This window comes from Chelonoidis abingdonii, chromosome 15, assembly GCF_003597395.2.
Source record: "Chelonoidis abingdonii isolate Lonesome George chromosome 15, CheloAbing_2.0, whole genome shotgun sequence".
Classification (NCBI taxonomy): domain Eukaryota; kingdom Metazoa; phylum Chordata; order Testudines; family Testudinidae; genus Chelonoidis; species Chelonoidis abingdonii.
Window position 1 is genome coordinate 34,280,498 of NC_133783.1, and position 19,179 is coordinate 34,299,676.

Sequence of the window (19,179 nt, forward strand, 5' to 3'; positions counted from 1 at the left end):
TTATCTCTAGCTTGCTTGCTAGCATATATATACCTGCCCCTGGAAATTTCCACTACCTGCGTCTGACGAAGTGGGTATTCACCCACGAAAGCTCACGCTCCAAAACGTCTGTTAGTGTATAAGGTGCCACAGGATTCTCTGCTGCTTTGGCATCACTGAGGCTAGGAAAATTTCTTTTGGGGTGATTTATCGAACCACAGCTTGGATCTCTGATATGACTAACAAAAATAAGATGATTCAATATTTTCTGTAAAGCAAATAAGTCGATTTTAAAAATTAAATTGTGTTGTATGTCTGTTGCATGTTCCTCCCTCAAGGGCAAAGTGCTGACCTGACCCACACCTACAAATCTCAGGTGCACTGGCTGATTGGCACCTTGGATCTAGAATTGAAAGTTGAAAATTAACTTCTCATTCTTGTTTCTTTGGATGTGCCAACAAACTGCAGAATGAACCATGCTGCATTTTGGGAGAAGTGCATACAATAAAGGTCTAGACATGTGCACTTCTTCCCAAGTGCAGTATTGAGCACATAATACTTAAACTGAAACTATGGGTATATCTACATTGCAATAAAACATCCATGGCTGGCTACTATCAGCTGAATTGGGCTTGCTAGGCTCAGGCTGTGGGGCTATAAAGTTGCAGTGTGGACATTTGGGCTTGAGGTGGAGCCAACCAGACTCTCCGGTATCCCAGAAAGTTCCAGCCTCAGCCTGAAGTCTACACTGCTATCTTATAGCCCAGCAGCCTGAGTCCTGCAAGCTTGAGTCAACTGACATGGACCAGCTGCAGGTGTTTTACATATCCGAAGAGTGAAGACAGCCCAAAGACTTTCTCATTCTCAATGGGCCACAGCTGGCCTGAAAACTCTCCCTAATCTCCTGGGCAACAATTATTTCACAGACTCCAGTCTTTTTTCATCTTCCTCTTTTCTTTTTAAGAATATTCTTACTGTACCTCAGTACATACCATTTAAAAAGTGATAAGTACAGAGAAAAGAAAAAGGATAAAGATAACAGTAATAAAGGTCTAGGGACAGTATTCTAAGTGAGTCTTTTTCTCTTTCCTCGCTTATATTTAAGATGTTCTCTGTCTCTTCTACCATCTACCACATTCAGCTTCATAACATCTATTCTCTTTATTTCCATTGTTTTTCTCCCCAAATTCCCTTTTCTCGTTCCCCACCACCATCCTCCCGCCCTTCCGATTTCCCTGTCTCTTTCTTTGAGTCCCTCTTTGACTGTGGGGTCTTCAAGATGGTGCTGACCTCTTTCTTTGCCCATGCCCTGGGCTAGGCCAGTTCCAAGAGTTCAGGGATTTTATTTCAGGGTCTACATATCCTCATCTTCACAAAGAATTCCTGTACTCTCTGGACTGTAAGCTAGTGTAAAAGCACAAGTGACCCAATGAAAAGGACCAGTACAAGGAAACTGTGGAAGGAAGTCAGTTTTCATTTTAGGTCATTGATGGTAGTCAGTCAAGGAATCCAGGATTATTATTTATTGTTTGTTTTATGGTAGCACCCAAGAGGCCACAATCAAGGTCCTACTGTGTTAGACACTGTACAAACATATATGAAGACACGGTCTTTGTCCCAAAAAGGTAAAAGTCTAAGTGAAGGGCAGTAGTTTGTCTAGAAGGCATTAATTACACATCACTTTTTTTTGGTTGCTGGGCATCAGAATTTTTATAGCCTTGCCATATTGTGATCTCTATGTTTTGGAAACCTGTAATCCCACATGTAATGATACTGCATGCCTGCTAAAAGCTTCTGCCATCTCCTCAAATGGATTATTTTGCTTTCAAACACAAAATCATTACAATACTTTGTGTTGTGACTTTCTGTTGTGAAAGACTCTCTTTCATTTCAGTGGGCTTTGAATTCAGTCCTATGAGAAACATCTGGTGACTGCCAAATTAACAAACTCCACAAGGAAAATTACTGCAGTGAAGAAAAACAAACTATCTGTTGATTCCTATTCTTGTGGTATGTTCTAAATACCACCTGTGACTGACAGATAATTTAGAGAAGGATGATATCTGAATGAATTGAAAGTAATACAGGATGTGAATTCATACAGGTTGCTTGATATATACTACTATTCATCAAATTAAAAATTCAAAGATTCTATAGATTAAATCAAAGTTAGAGATGTTATAACTTTAAGGAAAAGAATTGGGAAGTTATTTACCTTACAGTAACTTGAGTTCTTCAAGATGTTTTGTCCTTGCACCATTGGATGTGCTCATGCCTGTGCGCTCTTAATCAGAGACTGCAAAGTAGTGCCTGCAGGCCTGTGCCTGCACAGAGCAGTGCCTCATGCTCTGAATGAGGGCATGCAGGGAGGTGCTAGAGCCACCATCACTCATTCCCTTCTCGACCATGAAGACAAACTTCACAGCAGATGGGAATGAGCAGGGGAGGTGGAGCATCTCAAAGAACTCAAGTTACTGTAACGGAAGTAATCTGTACTTCTTCTTCATGAGTATATCCCTATAGGTGCTCCACTGTAGGAGACTCTGAAGCAGTAATTCAGTGAAGAGATGGGTGCTGAGGAGGTAAATCCAGGACACTTTTAAGGACTGTATCACCAAAAGCAGTGTCATCTCCAGAAGCAGGAAAGATACTGGAATGTTTGGGAAGATATGGACAGAAGACCAAGTAGCAATCCTACAGATTTCTGTTATGGGAACATCCTTCAGTACAGCTACAGAGGTGGACTGATCTCTAGAGGAACGTATTGTTAATCTGAGGAGGCCGCAACCCAGCATTTTTATAACAGGTCAAGATGCAACCCAAAACCCAGTTGAACAGTCTTAGTGTGGAAATCAGCTGGCTCTTCATCTTATTTGCAATTGATACAAATAGCCTGGGAGAGGCCCAGAATCATTTAGCCCTGTCCAAACAGAAGGCAAGAACCCTTCTGACATCCAGTAAATGCAGGCTTGATTCTTCTCTGGAGGCATGAGATTTTGGGTAGAATATTGGTAGGTGAATTTCCTGGTTAATATTATGTTCTGAGGAGACCTGTAGGAGGAAGTGAGGATGGGGACATAGTATGACTTTATCTTTGAAGAAGGTGGTGTACGGTGAGTATGTCATGAACAATCATAGCTCCCTCTTTTGCTTTGCTGAGGTGATGGCAATTAGGAATGAAATTTTGAGGGGGAGGTAGAGGAGGGAGCAGGTCACCACTGGTTTAAAAGGACGGTGTTTAAAGCCAGGCTGATGTCCCACTGCAGGGGCTGGTTGTTGAAGAGGAGTAAACAAGTTGTATAGGCCCTTAAGAAATCTGGCTGCTGTACAGTGGGCAAAGACTGAGAAGCCGTTGATGGGTGAGTGGAAGGCTGTAATGGTGGCAAGATGTATTCTGATAGAGCTCACTGAGACTGTCTCTGTTTTTAATTCCAATAGCTACTCCATGATTCTGGAAAACGGAACTCCCAAGGCTTGAGAAGATGGGTAGGAGCACTAGGATTGGACATGCTTCCACTTTTGGAGGTAAGTCTTACAAGTATTGGGCTTTTACTGATAAACTGACTAAACTCTAGCCAAAAGGTCAATTCCATTCTTGAGACAGACTGAGAAACCAGTCTCTGAGATTCAGAGAGCGGGGTGTTGGGATGGATGAGGGACTCAGTTCTGCCTCAATAGGTCATTTGTGATAGGACATCTGAGGGGTGTTACCTCTGAGAGGTGGATGAGGTTTGAGTACCATACCTGCCTCAGCCTAGCAGGTGCTATGAAGCTAGCTCTCACTCATTCTCAGTGCAACCTGAGAAAGGTCTACAGGATTAACAGTATAGGTGGGTAAGCAAAAAGAAGGATACAGGGCATCCCCCAGAGAGTTTTAACCTCCCTTGGAATGGAGCATTTCACTTTGTTTGAAGTGGCAAAGAGGTATACTCTAGTATACCCAGGTCTGGCAGATGCTGTGCAAGACAGAGTCTTTGAGCTCCCATTCATGATCTTGCCAGAAGTGTCAGGAAGTCTGCAACTGTATTCTGGAGGCCTGGTAGATATATTGCTGATATTTCCATCTAATGGGAGATGGACCAGTTTCACAACCTAAGTAACTCTTCTCGTAAGGACTGGGATCTTGCTCCACCCTGGTGGTTGATGTGATACATTGCTGTCTTGTTGTCCAGTATTACTCTGACTGTGGCTACGTCTACACTACCCACCGCATTGGCTGCTAGTGATCAATCTATCGGGGATCGATTTATCGCATCTAGTGTAGACGTAATAAAATCAATCCCCAATTGCTCTGCTGCCGATTCCGGAACTCCATGGTGGCAAGAGGCAGAAGCAGAGTTGACGGGGGAGTGGAAGCGGTCAACTCGCCGCCATCCTGACGGCCAGGTAAATCAACCTAAGATATACTGACTTCAGCGATGCTATCTGCATAGCTGAAATTGCGTATCTTAGGTCGACCCCTGACCTAGTGTACACCTAGCCTGAGTGAACTTCTGTGGTGTGAAGGAAGTGTTGGTAAGCATATTGTACTGTTTGCAGCTCCAGGATAATGCTATGGACTGCTGAGTCCTGTGCCAATCATTTTTCCTGTGCTGTCTCCCCCTTTAGGTGAGCTCCCCATCCTAACAGAGATGCATCTATTTGAGGGTCTCCAAAAGTGCTGGATGCAAAAATGGGGTTCCAATACAGACCTTCCATGGGTCCTTCCACCACGTAAGACAGTCCAACACATTTTTAAGCACTGATGTGTTTGGAGAGGCTGTGTCTGTTTGGGGTATACACTATTCTTATTCATATCTGGAGGCATCTGAGGTGCATCTTTGTGTGGGGAGTCATAAACATGGAGGCTGACATGTGTCCCAAGACCTGTAGACATGTCCTCACTGAGTTTTATGGGCTGCATTGTAATGCTGACATTAGGTTGGATAGAGTGGAGAATCTCTCCTTGGGTAGTCAGACTCTTGCTGTTGTGGAGTCTAGAGTAGCTCCTATAAAGTCTATTCTCTGCACTGGAGTTAATATGCATGTTTTTGTAGTTGATGCAGAGGCCCAGAGATCGGAATAGTGCTAATGCTCTGGATGTTGCCGACTGACCTCTTGGGGAGACCAGCCACTGAGAAGCCAGTTGTCCATACATGGGAACAGTGAAAGAATCTTATGAGTGCCCTGGGGATGTGGAGAGTCTGAAGTGGACAGCTTGATAGTGATCTGCCCTTATCATGAATCTTAAGAAACATTTGTGGGAGTGGGGGATGGCTACATGAAATTGGACATCCTGTAGGTCAAGGGCAATGAACCAGTCTCCTGGATCTAAGGATGGAATTATGGTAACTAATGTCACCATTCTGAAGTATTGTGCTAGAACATAGCCATTCAAATTCCTGAGGTCAAGGATTGGTCTCCAGCCTCTGTCTTTCTTGGAACAAATTAATATTTGGAATAGAATCCTCTTCCAATGAACTCTGGTGGGAACAGTTCTATTGCTCCCAGAATGAGGACAGAATTAACTTCTCGTTTTAGGCATTCCTCATGAGAAGGGTCCCTAAAGAGGAACGGGGAAGGAGGGGTGTGTGGAAAGGAGAAACAGAATGGAAGTGGATAGAGTAGCCCACTCTGAAGACCTCTAGTATCCACTTATCTGAAATAAGGTACTCCCCAGACAGTTAGGTAGTGTGATAGTTGGTTTCCAAATGGGGTGGGAGTGGGGGTAGTGACACAATATGTGATCTGGTGGAGAGGACTGCCTGATGCCTTTGACCAAGGTGTCATAGAATCACAGAATATTAGGGTTCGAAGGGACCTCAGGAGGTCATCTAGTTCAATCCCCTGATCAAAGCAGGACCAATCCCCAGACAGATTTTTGCCCCAGATCCCCAAAGAGTCCCCTCAAGGATTGAATTCACAACCCTGGCTTTAACAGGCCAGTGCTCAAACCACTGAGAGGGAGGGACTGATAGGGTGGTGACCTCTGTTTCTGTGGTCTGGCCTTTTTCCTGATGAGCTCCAGAGGCTTAGTGAAAGTATATTGATGGTACTGGAATTATCTCAATCTTGGAGCAGTTTGTGAAGCTGAATACAGCAGACAGTAGAACTTTGCATCTCAAGCTTGTCGTTGAAAAGGAACTGAGGGGAGGCAGGCTTATACCTCCCTTATATGCCCTCAGTCAGAGTCCGGGCCACTGCTCTCTACAGGCACTGGCCTGCAGACACTACTTTGCAGTCTTCAACTGAGAATGCACAAGTGAGCACACATGCTATGGTGGAGCACCTATCGGAACATATACTTGAAGACGAATGAGAAATTTCTTACCGGATAATTTTCTGTTAGCAGCTTCTCCCCTCATTCATCAATACTTTCTACTTGTGAAATTCATAGACAGTCCAATATTGCTGGAGTCCATGTAAGGAAGTGCAAGAGCCACCATCACTCCCTTTAGAGAAAATTTTCAGTGGTCTGAAGTGAAGGGTGCTCCGCTGTAGGAGACTCTGAAGCAGTAACTCAGTGAAGAGGAGGGTGCTGAGGAGGTAAATCCAGGGCAGTTTTAAGGACTGTATCACCAAAAGCAGTGTCATCTCCAGAAGCAGGAAAGGTGCCGGAATGTTTGGGAAGATATGGACAAAAGACCAAGTAGCAAACCTGCAGTTTCCTTTTTTCTCCTCTCCTTCCAGTCCCCCACCTTGCTGGGAGGGTTTCTAAACTTTGGAAGCACACTTCAAGGGTGGGGCATACACCTGGAGGCTCCAATATTGTATTCCGGTCATTTACCAGACTACCAGGATGCGCTGGATGAGAAGAGAAGCTGCTAATAGAAAGATAATGATCAGATAATAAATTTTTCATTTTGTTGCAAAGCTTCAATCAATTTTTCATTTTGAGGCAAAGCTTCCTCAATCAGTGGCAAATGGTGAGCAGTGTTTCACAGAAGGAGAGAGAGGAAGGATGATCAGAGTTTTAATTATTATTAAAGTACAATAATAGGCAGAAATGGAAATTCACCCCCATATAAAGCAAGAGCTTTGTAGTTTAAAGAATTATTTGAAAACCAACCCAGCAGTACTTTCCTACCAATGGGTGCCTCTGTGGAAGAATGGAAACTTATTTTACAAATTTTCCTCAGATGAGGCTCACACGCTTTCTCCCACAATGCCTCTATAGACCTGGTAGAGGCAGCCTTCACTACTTCTTTGTAAATAGCTTCCCAGATGCCTGGCGAGCCATCTCATGAAGGATTTTAACATCTTGCCTGCTGCAACTTCGAGGCTCTAAGGCATTTGCATTTTGGCTAGAATGAGATGAGAAACACACACTTCATATGCTTGAGATATATCTTTAGAGAGCTAGGAATGCCCATTTATGTCACAGCCGTCCAAAGGGGTGCCAAGGATTGAAACAAAATGATGAGAGGAAAACTATTTCCCTGTACTTGTCGAAAGAATTTACCTAGAACAGTAAGGTTTCTGGAGCTATAAGAATAATCTTTTTCTCACCATAACACTAGTGCATGGATAGAAGAACTAATTCAACACCTGGCATTGTGGAGGTAAAGGCAACTAGACCAGGTCAGGTATGTCTAATCTGTCATTCTGATTAATCTTGACACCTAATGATATGCAGAGGGGAGCCTGATGTACTTGCATAAAGAACAAGAACACCAGTAGAGCGGGTACCCAGTTTTCTGTGGTGCTTGGTTGTCAGACTCCAGTAAACCATCCAAGAAAAACTCTAGTTTAGGTGAAATTATCAGAATTTTGTGGTAATTATTTGTGTTATGGTAGCATCTAGAGGCCAGGACTCCTTTGTATTGGGCACTGTACAAATAAAGAGACAGTCCCTGCCCCAGAGAGCTTTCTGTTTCACACCAAATATATAATTTGATCAGACCGAAAAACAAAATCTCCTGGTTGAATTCTGCCTGGATACCAAAAAGTATCAGAGAGATTAATGAAAAAACCCTGCTGAGCTAAACTTCTCTTCCGATGTCCAAGCTATTAACCATAGCCAGACCACCCAAGTCTGGAACCACGATGGCATCCTTGATTCAGAAGGTTGTTTTCAGCTAAGAAGGGGCACTGGTACAAATATCTCGATTGTGGGAATAGCCCGCTAGATGGACCTAGGAATCTGAAAGGATGCCTGCCTTCTCCCTAGGATGGCTAGCACCCATCTCAGTACTTCGGGAGAGACCTAGTACCACTCAGGGCTTGTCTATGTGGGACGTTACTGCATGGCAAACCAGGATGAGAGTCTACAGTGTTCCAGCCTGCCATGCAGTAACATCCTGTGTGGACACTGCTCCAGCACAGTGTCCCAGGGTGCAGCTTGATGTACTTCTGTTTCAAAGATCAGGATGTAAAAACATACTATGGAACTTTTAGTGTTTGGTAGCAGCATCCACACAGGACATTACTGTGCGTCTAGCTAAGCTAGTGAGCTGTAGATTCATAGCCAGACTTACTGCAAAGTAATGTCCCATGTAGTCAAGCCAGAGTCTTTTTGAACATGGGAAGAGATTTTTCACCTGGCTCCCTATAATCACAAGTTGGTGCGGCTGTGTGGGGAATGGAGCCCTCACATGCCTCTATTCTGGGCAGGGACTGCCTGAAGTGATCCTTATACTTCAGTGAAACCAGCCTATGGAGGGAGGGAAGGGAAGAGACTCTGAGCCCCTCTCCCTGGCAGAGCAATGGTCCTTGACCTGAAAGCCAGACAAACACAAATCCGTTTTATATAACAGCCTGCGGAAGGGCTTCACAGGAGTGATAGGTTTCTCTGAATAACCAGACATGCTGCAGGCTGAGCCTGAAAAGTCCCACCTAAGAGGCAAAGGAGAAAGGTTTAAAAATAATAATTTCCTATTCTTGCCCTTTCCACCCGTTTCCCTTCATTTCTGCCACTCCCTTTCTTTCTTCAAATTACACATCATCCAGCTCATCTGCGTTTGGCGTCAGTGCTGCTGTTCTATATAAGTCTCCTAAATCCTCATTCAGCAATCTTGGTTTCCTTTTTACTCCTCTCCTTCCAATCCCCCACCCTGGAGACTTCAGCCTCCATGTTGATCATTCCATTGGCTCCTGCTGACTTTTACTGATCTCCTTGTTTGATCTGCAACCCCACTCAAAGTAGGGGTGATTTCTTGTCTTTAGCCAATAAGTTGCCTGGAAAGATAAACAATTCTGTGATCTTCATATAACACTTACTTTCACTTACTCCTGTCCTTCCTGTAGCTGTTATCATTGTAGCGTGATGTCCAGTCTTAGTACATAAGCTCCTTTGGGCAGAGACTGTCTCTTTTTGGTTTTGTAAAATGCTAAGCACACATTAGTAGCTATATAAATAACAACAATCAATGTAGATATTTTCATAATTTCTTTTATCAAGAAGAGTATGCAACCCATAGTCAGCATTTCCTTCCTGCTCCATTCCCACTACCCACTTTTTTATTTTTACATCATGTCCTCTGCCTTCTTTTCTTAAAAGAATGACTATACAAATATTTTGCAATGGTATTAAATAAAAAAATTATAAATCCAAGTGTAGGTAACCCCTAAGACCACTACAAACCTCATCACTTACCATTCCAAGTTCAGGGCATGTTTTTTTGCCATACCTTCACTAATAAACACACAAGGCACAGCATAAAAAAGTAAAAAAAAAAAATAAAATTAGAAGAAAATCCACACACAAAACTTTTTCCCTTCAGAGAGAAAGGCAGAAAGGGAAAATGACAGAACCATGTTCAACACACACTAGTCACTTAATGCACTGCTGGAAGTTGCTCAGATACCATTGTGATAGAAATGGTACGAGAATCTGAGCAGAGTCGAGTTTCTGTAAGTGTGCTAGTGGAAAAAACATGGTCCTTAAGGAGCAAAGTTGTTATTTTTTTGCTAGGGGTGTATGAGGTCATGGTAAGACAATGAGAGCACCTCAATCAGGAAGAGGAATGGGACCTGATTGCAGAAAGCTGCTGCTGCTGCTAGGTGCAACCCTTTTTGATAGCTTTTCTCCTAGAGCTGTGGAGAGGATGTGGGGGAACTGGGCTTGCAATGTGAGGACTGGGACCTGACTGTTCAGAGCTATTACTGGAAGGGAGAGATAGCGGATCAGGAGCTGCTAAGAGGAAAGCACTTTCAGTGTGCTCTTTAGAAACAGCTACCTGCCCAGTCTGCTCCTTGCACCCCACAATAACTATGAAAGCTTAGTTATCCTCCTGGTTTTTCCAAAGCTGGTTCCTTACAAATCAGATTTATTTCTTGTGGCAGAGTGTTCCAATACTACATCGCCCTATCCTTGTTAATCTTATACATTGTCCTGATACGACACAGAGGGAATAAGCTGTTGTTGAAATAACTGGCTTCCATTAGCAAGCATGTGATTGGCAGGATGATAAAGTCTTTTCCATCACAGGTCAGCTACTTTTTATAAAGAGGGCAATCCTGCTGATCCATCTTTTAGCTACAGTCTCTCACTGAGTCTCAATTCTCCTGCCTTTTAGCTTTGATATAGTTCAAGCTTTCCCCCTTGTATCAGCCCCTACCTGTCAACAAGTCCTCTGTACTGAACAGCAAATATCAGGCGTTTGACCTCAGGGCACAGTCCGGGTGGGCAGGTAAAACCTGACCAGTGGACCTACTTCCTTATCTTTCATATCCCACAATTCATGAAGTATCAAATTCAAACTAAAAAACAGAAGCATGACCTTTCATAAGAAGTTTCTGAAAAAGGCTATGTTGCCTTTCTAAGTTTTCTTGAAAAGAACTGTCATCTACCCTATTAAGAGAGAAATGGATGACAAAAAAGGAAGAAAGGGAAAACAGTGTTAAATCCTTATTAAAAGGTAACTGTCGCTCTTTATGAACACTTGCATCCCTGTGAGTTTCTCATGAGACACACAAGAAATATAAAAGAAAAAATAAACAAAACATTCTATATAACTATTCTACAGCTAGATACTCAGTAACAAGCTAATTGCCTAAATTTTTACAGTTTACAACATATCAGAAATTTAGCAGATTCCCAGTATCTGAAAAAGACACTCTGTGAAGTATTATACAGCATAAAAAGAATTCTAGACACACGCTGCTAATGCAAGCACAATTTAAATAATTATGTATAAGCAGTCCCATAAGTATTTATCCAGCATATTCAACAACTGGTACTTAAACATACAAAAATATTATTTATTTTCTATAGTAAATGCACACATACTTGCCCCACGCTCCTGCACTGCTGGAAATTACTTTTTCCTTGAAAGAAATGTGGCGCTTCAAGGATTTATAGCATTTAGGATAATGAAAGTTGCAAAGAAAATGTGCCACAATGAAATCAATCTTTAAACCTTCTTCCCTTCAACTAAACTATTTACTGTGGTACAAAGCAGAAGGCATTTAATCACCTATAACGCTAGTAATAAGGGAGGATATAAAAATCCAAAGAATTAAGTCTACTTGTCAACTCACGACCTCTGATGTAGAATACCAAAAGGAGAACTATACTTCCACACACGAAATTGCAGTTTCTGAAATTCTTCTTTCACTTCTCTTATCCACAGACATCACATTTCTATTTGAATAGCTTTAACACAGGCTATGGGCCTGATTCTCTGCTCACTTATTCCAGATTTACGTCATTGTAACTTCATTGATTACAAAGGTATCATTAAACCTGTGTAAGTGATCTTAGAATCTGACCCTATACCCTTCATTTTATCACTGAAAAAGCTGCTCTCCCCCACACCCCGTTTTTTGCTCATTAGCATGAGAGAGGGGAAGACTATCTGCAAAATATTTTACAACAGGATTTTCATTTTTTGAGAAGATTTGGATTGCTGTCAGAAAGCTATGCAGAAATGAAAACACTGTGAATATACAGATAATCTGGCATGGAACCCTTCTTAGATTACTCCTTTTTTCTAGATGACTTTTGTCAAGTGGCAACATTGCTGAATAATGTTGTCAAAGGCCTTGGAGTGTTTAAGTCAATCCCATCTTTATTTGATTAACTATTCATTTCACAGTTCAGGTAACACTTTTACTATATTTGTGAAACAAAACAAAAAAAATATGATAAATCCTTTTTAAAAAAAGATGATGTCAAGTAAAAAAACTGAGGAAGATGAATTGTTAGTGATGGACACAGCATAAGAATCTAACGAGAAAAAGAAATAGAAGTAATGGGCTGAAACAAAGATAAGTAAGATTCAGTCTGGAAAATTTTCTTTATGGTGAGATCTGTGGAACAGTCTTCCCAAGGGAGGAGTTTGAAGCCCATCACTGAAGACATTTAAAATTAAAATGGGCATAGCATTAGAAATCAGTCATCACTAGGGTGGAATGTGGCAGCAGTTTATCAGGGTAAAACAATTCTACATAACAGTTTAGGACAGGCAGTCGGGAACAATACTGTGTCAAATTGAAAATGCAGGATGTAATTCAGTAGGTAGAAGGTAATTGCCTGAAATGGAATCAGGCCAGCACACCAACATGTATACTCTTGCATAAAAAGTGACATGGGATCTTGACAAGTTGTGAGGACCTCAATTTAACATTTTATTCACAAGATAAAATGAGATAAAAAACTCTGGTAGCACAGTGCCCCCTAACATCATGCTGGGGAAACACTTTAATATTAACTCATAGGGAAGAGTCCCATGAATACCATTTAAAATAACTGCTGTTTTTCAACAGTGGTTACACTGAGACATCTAAAAATATGAGAGATCATTGAATTGTAACAACTTTGGCACTAATCAAAAGGGGGAAATTAATGAGATAAAAAAACAACTAATGTCTTACTTGTCTGAGGTCAATGAATGCTAACTGCAGGGTGTCCCCGTGGAATCCTGGCACAGGCTCAGAACTGGCAAACACTGTAAGCAAAGTTTAGAAATATTAAGGAGGCAGAATTAAAAAAAAATAACCAACAGTAACTTCTTTTCATTACAAACGTGGGGCACTACAAAGTGGTAGACATTTAACTATTTTGATAGAAATCAAAGATTATACAAATTAATTCATGTTCTCCATCATTTTAAACTCTCATAAGCCTTAATTATGATACATTTATCCTACATAAAGTTCAAAACCAGTAATAATACTCCAATCATGTGAGCGGCAGACTTTACACTTTTGTCCTGAGGTGAATGATTACAAAAGTATTTTGAAACTATACCAATTCCATGGCCATTAACGTATTTTTAAACATCTGCTTTTGTCATAGCATCTGCTCTATAAAAATCCCACCTCCAGTCAAACAGCAATAAAAGGCAGACACTTAGATGGGAGTTAGCTTAATGTGCAGACAACAGGTGGAAAGTTCTAAGCAGCATAATCAGAACAGAGGTGGAATGTCTGTTCATGTCTTTTAACAAGTTTTTTGATAATGGAATTTTGCTTTTTAAAAAGCCCAAAGTAGGTTGTCAAAATTGGAAGGCTGAAGTATGTTCAAAACACAAAAAAACAAACAAATAAAAAACATATATTAAAAACTAGCTGCATTATTTCAGTAAGATGTATGACCATTGATATTTCCTGTTAAAGTGTTTTAAAAATCAAACTGATTTATTCTGAACGACTTATTTTTATGGCAGTTTAAAATAAAGTTTGTGACTTAGGAAAGAAAGCAGAAAAGGGCGCAGCTTATTGAAGATTTTGTCTTTGTAAAATAAAAGTTACAAGGAACTTGAAAATTAATTAAAAAATCCACAATAAGATGCAACACAAATGAATCCACAATCAGGAAAAAGGCAGAGTGGATGATCTAATCCAATTAAAATTGTCTTGTGGAAGATGATGAATCCTTCAGGAATGAGAAAGCAACAGCCACTGCCAACAGTGCACCAAGGAGCTAGCCAGACCCACTTCTGCTCCTTCCTTTGCACTCCTTTGTGGACTCCATTTTTGGGCACAATGTCCCAGCAGTTCCTTCCCTTCCTCTCAGGAGCACCACATGGGCTGAAGCTCTCCACAGAATTTCCAGCAGGAATGGCCATCTTAAGGTGGCTCCTGGATGCAACGGCAGCACCCACTGCCACCAGGGGCAAGTTGATCCCTGTTTGTCCCTTTGTGGAGCTAGGACTTTGGGGGCAAATGACCCCAGCAGCACACCTCACCCACCCCAACAACAGTAGCACTGGAGGAAGGGGAAAAAGGCCAGGTGCCCCAATGAACCATCAGTTCCAGACACTCTGTGCTGTTTGTGGGGTGGTGAGACTGACTTTTGGATGCAGGAGGTACTGGAAAGGGGAATAACTGAATGCTTAAGATCCTGGTGGCATTGTCCCAAACCTAGACTATAGGGACATCGGAGCATACACTTCATATACGATCAATAGAATTTTTACCATCTTGCACCTGACAGCTGCAGGGACCCAATCTAGCCCCTCTGGACAGCAACAGAGTGGAAAAACCATTGGTGCATGGTGTCCTTCCAGTCCCAGTTAGGATAACTGCCCAAAGAGGAGGGGACCCATCAGCTGCAGGAGCTGTGAGGATGATTTATATTTTAAAAAACAGAATTAATGATACTAAGTAGACTGGAAATTGGGAATAGTCCACTGCATGCAGGGGTGAAAACCAACTAAGCAAATAACAGGCAGACAACAAATGGACACTTTCTGGGAGCAGGAATGTTAAGGGAGAGACTATGGGTTTGACACATTAAATGATTCAGAGCCAAAAAGTTGTGCACATTGCAATATTGGACCACAAGATCTTATTACTCTTCCTTCGTCCTTCTACTTCTTGTTAAATTCACTTGCTACATCATGTCTTTATTTAAGCTCTTTGGAGGCAAGGACTGCCTCAATGCTGCCTACGTACATGTTTCTGCATGCACACTAACATTGCCATTTCCTGACTTCTAAGTGCCTTTTTATCTTAACATTCTTGTAATTCAGCTTTCACATATGGAAATTCATATGTTTTTAAAATAGAAAAATGAAGAATTTCTTTCACCGTATTCAACCATTTGCTAGATGTCAGTGGAATGCTCTGTATTGCTCAATATGACCAGTCATCAGAGGCAAAAGCCCTTGCCTCATTCCATACGCACCTTTCTACCCTGTATGAAAAAAGACATTTACACCCACACTTACTGTATAGCACGAGGCAAAAGTCTTCCCCACATACCTTCCTAGCACTGTCTCTGAACTTTACTAGCTATTTATACATGCACCGAATCCACAGAATGATGGCAGGCCAATAAAAGGTCATATTACACATTCAGTGTGTATGCACAAAGTATATTTTAGAAAGCCATATAACTTTGACATTCACACCCAGTTTCTGTCTCGTTACCAAAAGCACATTTACAACCTGGAGATTACCTTCCCACCAAATTTCAACCTTTTGCTATGTACCACTGCTGTACAGGAACGCCTCACTTAAAGTCGTCCCAGTTAATGTTGTTTCGATGTTAAGTTGCTGATCAATTAGGGAATATGCTCATTTAAACTTGTGAATTGCTCCCTTCTAACTTCATTTGCAGCCGCCTGTTTTGTCCACTGCTTGCAGGAAGAGCAGCCCGTTACAGCTAGCTGGTGGGTGGTTGGAACCAAGATGGACCAGCAGCCCCCCTATCAGCTCCCCCTATCAGCTCCCCACTCACCTAAGTTCCCTGTGCAGCAGCTGTCTCTCCCCCCACTGCCATGTGCTGCTCCTGCCCTCTGCCTTGGAGCTGCTCCCAGAGACTCCTGCTTGTTGTACGGGGGGCGGGGGGAAAAGGGGAGCTAATGTCAGGGTGTCTCTCCCTCCCCCTGTACCCCATGTACTCCATCTTCCATAGAGCAGGGGGGACACACTGTGGAGGGAGGGAGCTTCTAGGCAGTAGCTGCCCTCAGGTCTCAGCAAGCTGATTGAATTAAAAAGGCAGTGTACTTAAGCCTGGGGTCAGCTACTTAAAGGGGAAATGTGCATTTTCTCTCTCTCACACAGGGTGTGTGTGTCTGTCTGCCCTCCTTCATTTCCTGCTGCCTTGTAGAGTGTTGTGAGAGTTAACCCTTGAGGGCTCAGTCAATTGCTAGTTCATTTAACAATAAGGCATTCCCTGGGAAATATCCCACCCTCTGACTCCTCCACCTCAACCAAGCTTCACAATCATCGTCACTGTGTACCAGTATTAAATTATTTGTTTAAAACTTAGAGAGGGAGAGAGAGAGAGTGTGTGTGTGTATGTGTGTGTTTTGGTCTTTTGTCTGGTGAAAAAAGTTTCCCTGGAACCTCACCCCCTCATTTACATTAACTCTTATGGGGAAACTGGATTCGCTTAACATCATTTCTCTTAAAGTTGCATTTTCCAGGAACATAACTACAATGTTAAGTGAGGAGTTCCTGTACTAGAGAGGATCAAAGAAGCATAGTGTTAACAAATCCTATTCGGGCATGCTTTTTAAAATCTGTTAACTTTTTGCAAGTCTATTCTCCTTACTCTAGAGTACGTTCTTACATTCAGAAAAATTGGTCTTTGCTGTCTTAAATACAGTAGTAGGTAGTGCTCATATGGAACACTAAGTTATTTTTATTTAATTATTAGTAGTGCATATACTCTATTTAAGTCTGCAGAAGTGTTTCAATTCTAATGCGTCACTTTCTGTTTTTTACCTTCCTGGCTGACATTTAGCAGGTTTGTTCTAAGAATGGGAGTGACTTTTTAAAAAGATGAACAGTTGAATACAAACGGTTTAACTGTTTTCAAGAATGAAGAGAGTGATTATATTTGCCTTGCTATACAACAGATCTGAAACTTTTTTAATACAGCATTTTTCATCTGCAGATGTCAGAGAATTTTACAAAAGAAGGTAGGTACCACTGTCTTAATTTTATGGAGGGGAAACTGAAGCATACAGTAGGTCAGTGACAGAACTGAAAACAGAACCTAGGTCTCCTGACTCTCGAGTCCAGGGCCCTAACCACATTGCCTCCTGGGATGAGTAAAATGTAGGTTTGAAAAGAGGTTAGCTAGAAAATTTTGAAAGTCAAATGAAAGTTGACATATAGGTATTTTATACTGCAGAATGTTTTAAGAGGACCAAAAGTAACATCTAGAGTTAAGGCTGTCAGTGTCTCCATTCTGGAGGGTCCTTTCTAGATACTGATAAAACGTTGCCTTACTTTTATCTGTCAGGAAAAAAATCCTCTATGTTTGTTCTCAGCTTGAGAGTGAATTTTTTTTTTTTACTCTGACCAAAACTGATTGAGCCATTTTGTATAGGATGGACAGAGTGAAAATTGCAAAGATTTGCCATTAAAAAAATTCTCAGGAGTTTGGTCGAGAAACTTGAAATCTGATAGGTAATTAAGTTTCACATATGGTAAAAATCTTCTTTGGTTTGACCACGTCATTAGAAAATGTACAGTATTTAGTTGACGCACACTGTTTCTGTTCACAGGTCTCCTAGCATACTAATGGAACTGTTTAACATAAATATGGAAATAGAGTGAAATTCCATTTTCTGTGTGTATGTGGACTAGGATCTTTGAGTGTGTGTGTATATACACAATCTATCTGAGTGCATTCACTACACAACCTTGAATCATTTAACATCCAGCCCATGCACTTAATGAAGCTTGGGAGCAAAGGAGAAATAATTTGCAACTATGTAATTAAAAGATGGATGGTAAAATGTATGCAAAAGAGGGCCAAGTTTTAAGATTGTGCAGATAGCTTCAACTCTGGTATTTTCTGGTGTGAAAGTTTTGTTCTTTTAACTAATTTTTCTGTATAACATATGGATGTGCATTTAAATAATAAATTCTAGGGAGTCGTAAACCTTTTAGATTTTATAGACCAATCTCAGTGTACAATCCAGGTCTCTTTGAATTCCTTCATTCCTCCCAACAAATTCTCTCTATGCCACCATCCCATCCCCACTCTATTTCAGGGACTCCCTGCAACATTCCCCCTGCTCCCCTACCTCATACTTGGGCTCTGCATCTTCCATTCCTCTTCCCCTGACACCATTCCCCTACTGTCCCCCCACGCCACATGTGAGAAGAGCTGTGTGTGCCCCCCTTCACCCTTTTCTTTCCCCTCATACCAGGGTCCCCCATTCTCCCTGCTGCGTGCCTCCATGCCAGGGGACTCTGGGTGCACCCCATTTCCCTCTTCCCCCAAACCTCCCCTTTCCCTCCATACTAGGGCTCCTGAATCTCCCCCTGCCAGGGAATCTGTGCACTCTCCTTTCCTCCCATATGTCTTATTGCCTCCTTCCCGCCTCTCTTTCCCTTATTTCCCCATTCCACCTCTTACCAGGGTCCTCCATTCTCTCCTCATGCCAGGGGCTGTGTGTATGCCCCAAATCCCTCCATCCTCCATGCCAGGTTTCCCCATTCTCCCTCTCCCATTAGGAGAATGGGCAGAGATGAAATAGGGGTATTGTTATGCTGGAAAGTATAACTGGTGTCATTAACCAGTTCTTTGATCTACAGACAATTGCAGAGGTGCTTGAAGCTGTGGCTGTGCTAAACAGATGGCCAGCGCCATGTGTGTTCCCCACTTCTCCCCTTCTGGTTTTTCAGTTTCCCCACAAATCAATAGGGTTCTGCTCATTGATGCCTGCAATGCTTCCTGAAATTTTGGAATTGATTGGACGTGGCTTTCAAATATTATTGTGTTACATCCAAACACAGAAATGCCATCGAGTTAAGCTTTAAGGCCTTACAAACTCAGCCAATAAGTACACAAACAATTATTTTAATTTATATCTTAAGACAAAGAACATCTCTGCTATGCTGAAATTTAGGTTATCTGTTACCATAAACAGTGATAATACTGAGCTTCTCTGTAGTTCTATATTTAACAAAATGCTAGAGTCTTCTGTTTATTTTATGACAGGGTCCTCTGTTTATTTTATATCTATTAAGGATCCCTAAGCATATGCAACCATCACTTCTTGTCTGTGACTTGCTCAGTGTACAGGACTGGAAATTCATCATTTACTTTGAGAGCACAAATGAACAGTTTGCACCTAAGTGACAGAAACTTAAATTTGGGTACACGCTTAAGGTCATAAGTTAACTGAACACAGTTGTTTCTTCACCTTCACAGCATTGCTTTTTGGATTCTAACTCAAGACAGCAAAGATGTAAATTAATTTTTAACCCCAGAACATGAAGATTTAAGGCCAAATCCTGACCTAAAAATCATTTCAGCATCACAGAGCCTTTAGCAGCTTTGCAGCACTGTTGGACTTTCCAGCAGCT

At 41.7% G+C, this 19,179-nt stretch overlaps 1 protein-coding gene across 6 annotated transcripts in view; it reads right to left on the reverse strand.

Annotated features, from left to right (window-relative positions):
- Nucleotides 1-19,179, reverse strand: part of EXOC6 (exocyst complex component 6) — a 197,055-nt gene that overhangs the window by 26,496 nt on the left and 151,380 nt on the right. For all 6 annotated transcript variants that reach the window (XR_012657072.1, XM_032793134.2, XM_032793132.2 and 3 more), the window contains one exon: nucleotides 12,775-12,848. Coding sequence is in view for 5 of the 6 variants with exons in the window: in XM_032793134.2 (XP_032649025.1) it covers nucleotides 12,775-12,848 (74 nt within the window). In the remaining variant the exon portion in view is untranslated. The remainder of the gene's footprint in view (nucleotides 1-12,774; nucleotides 12,849-19,179) is intronic.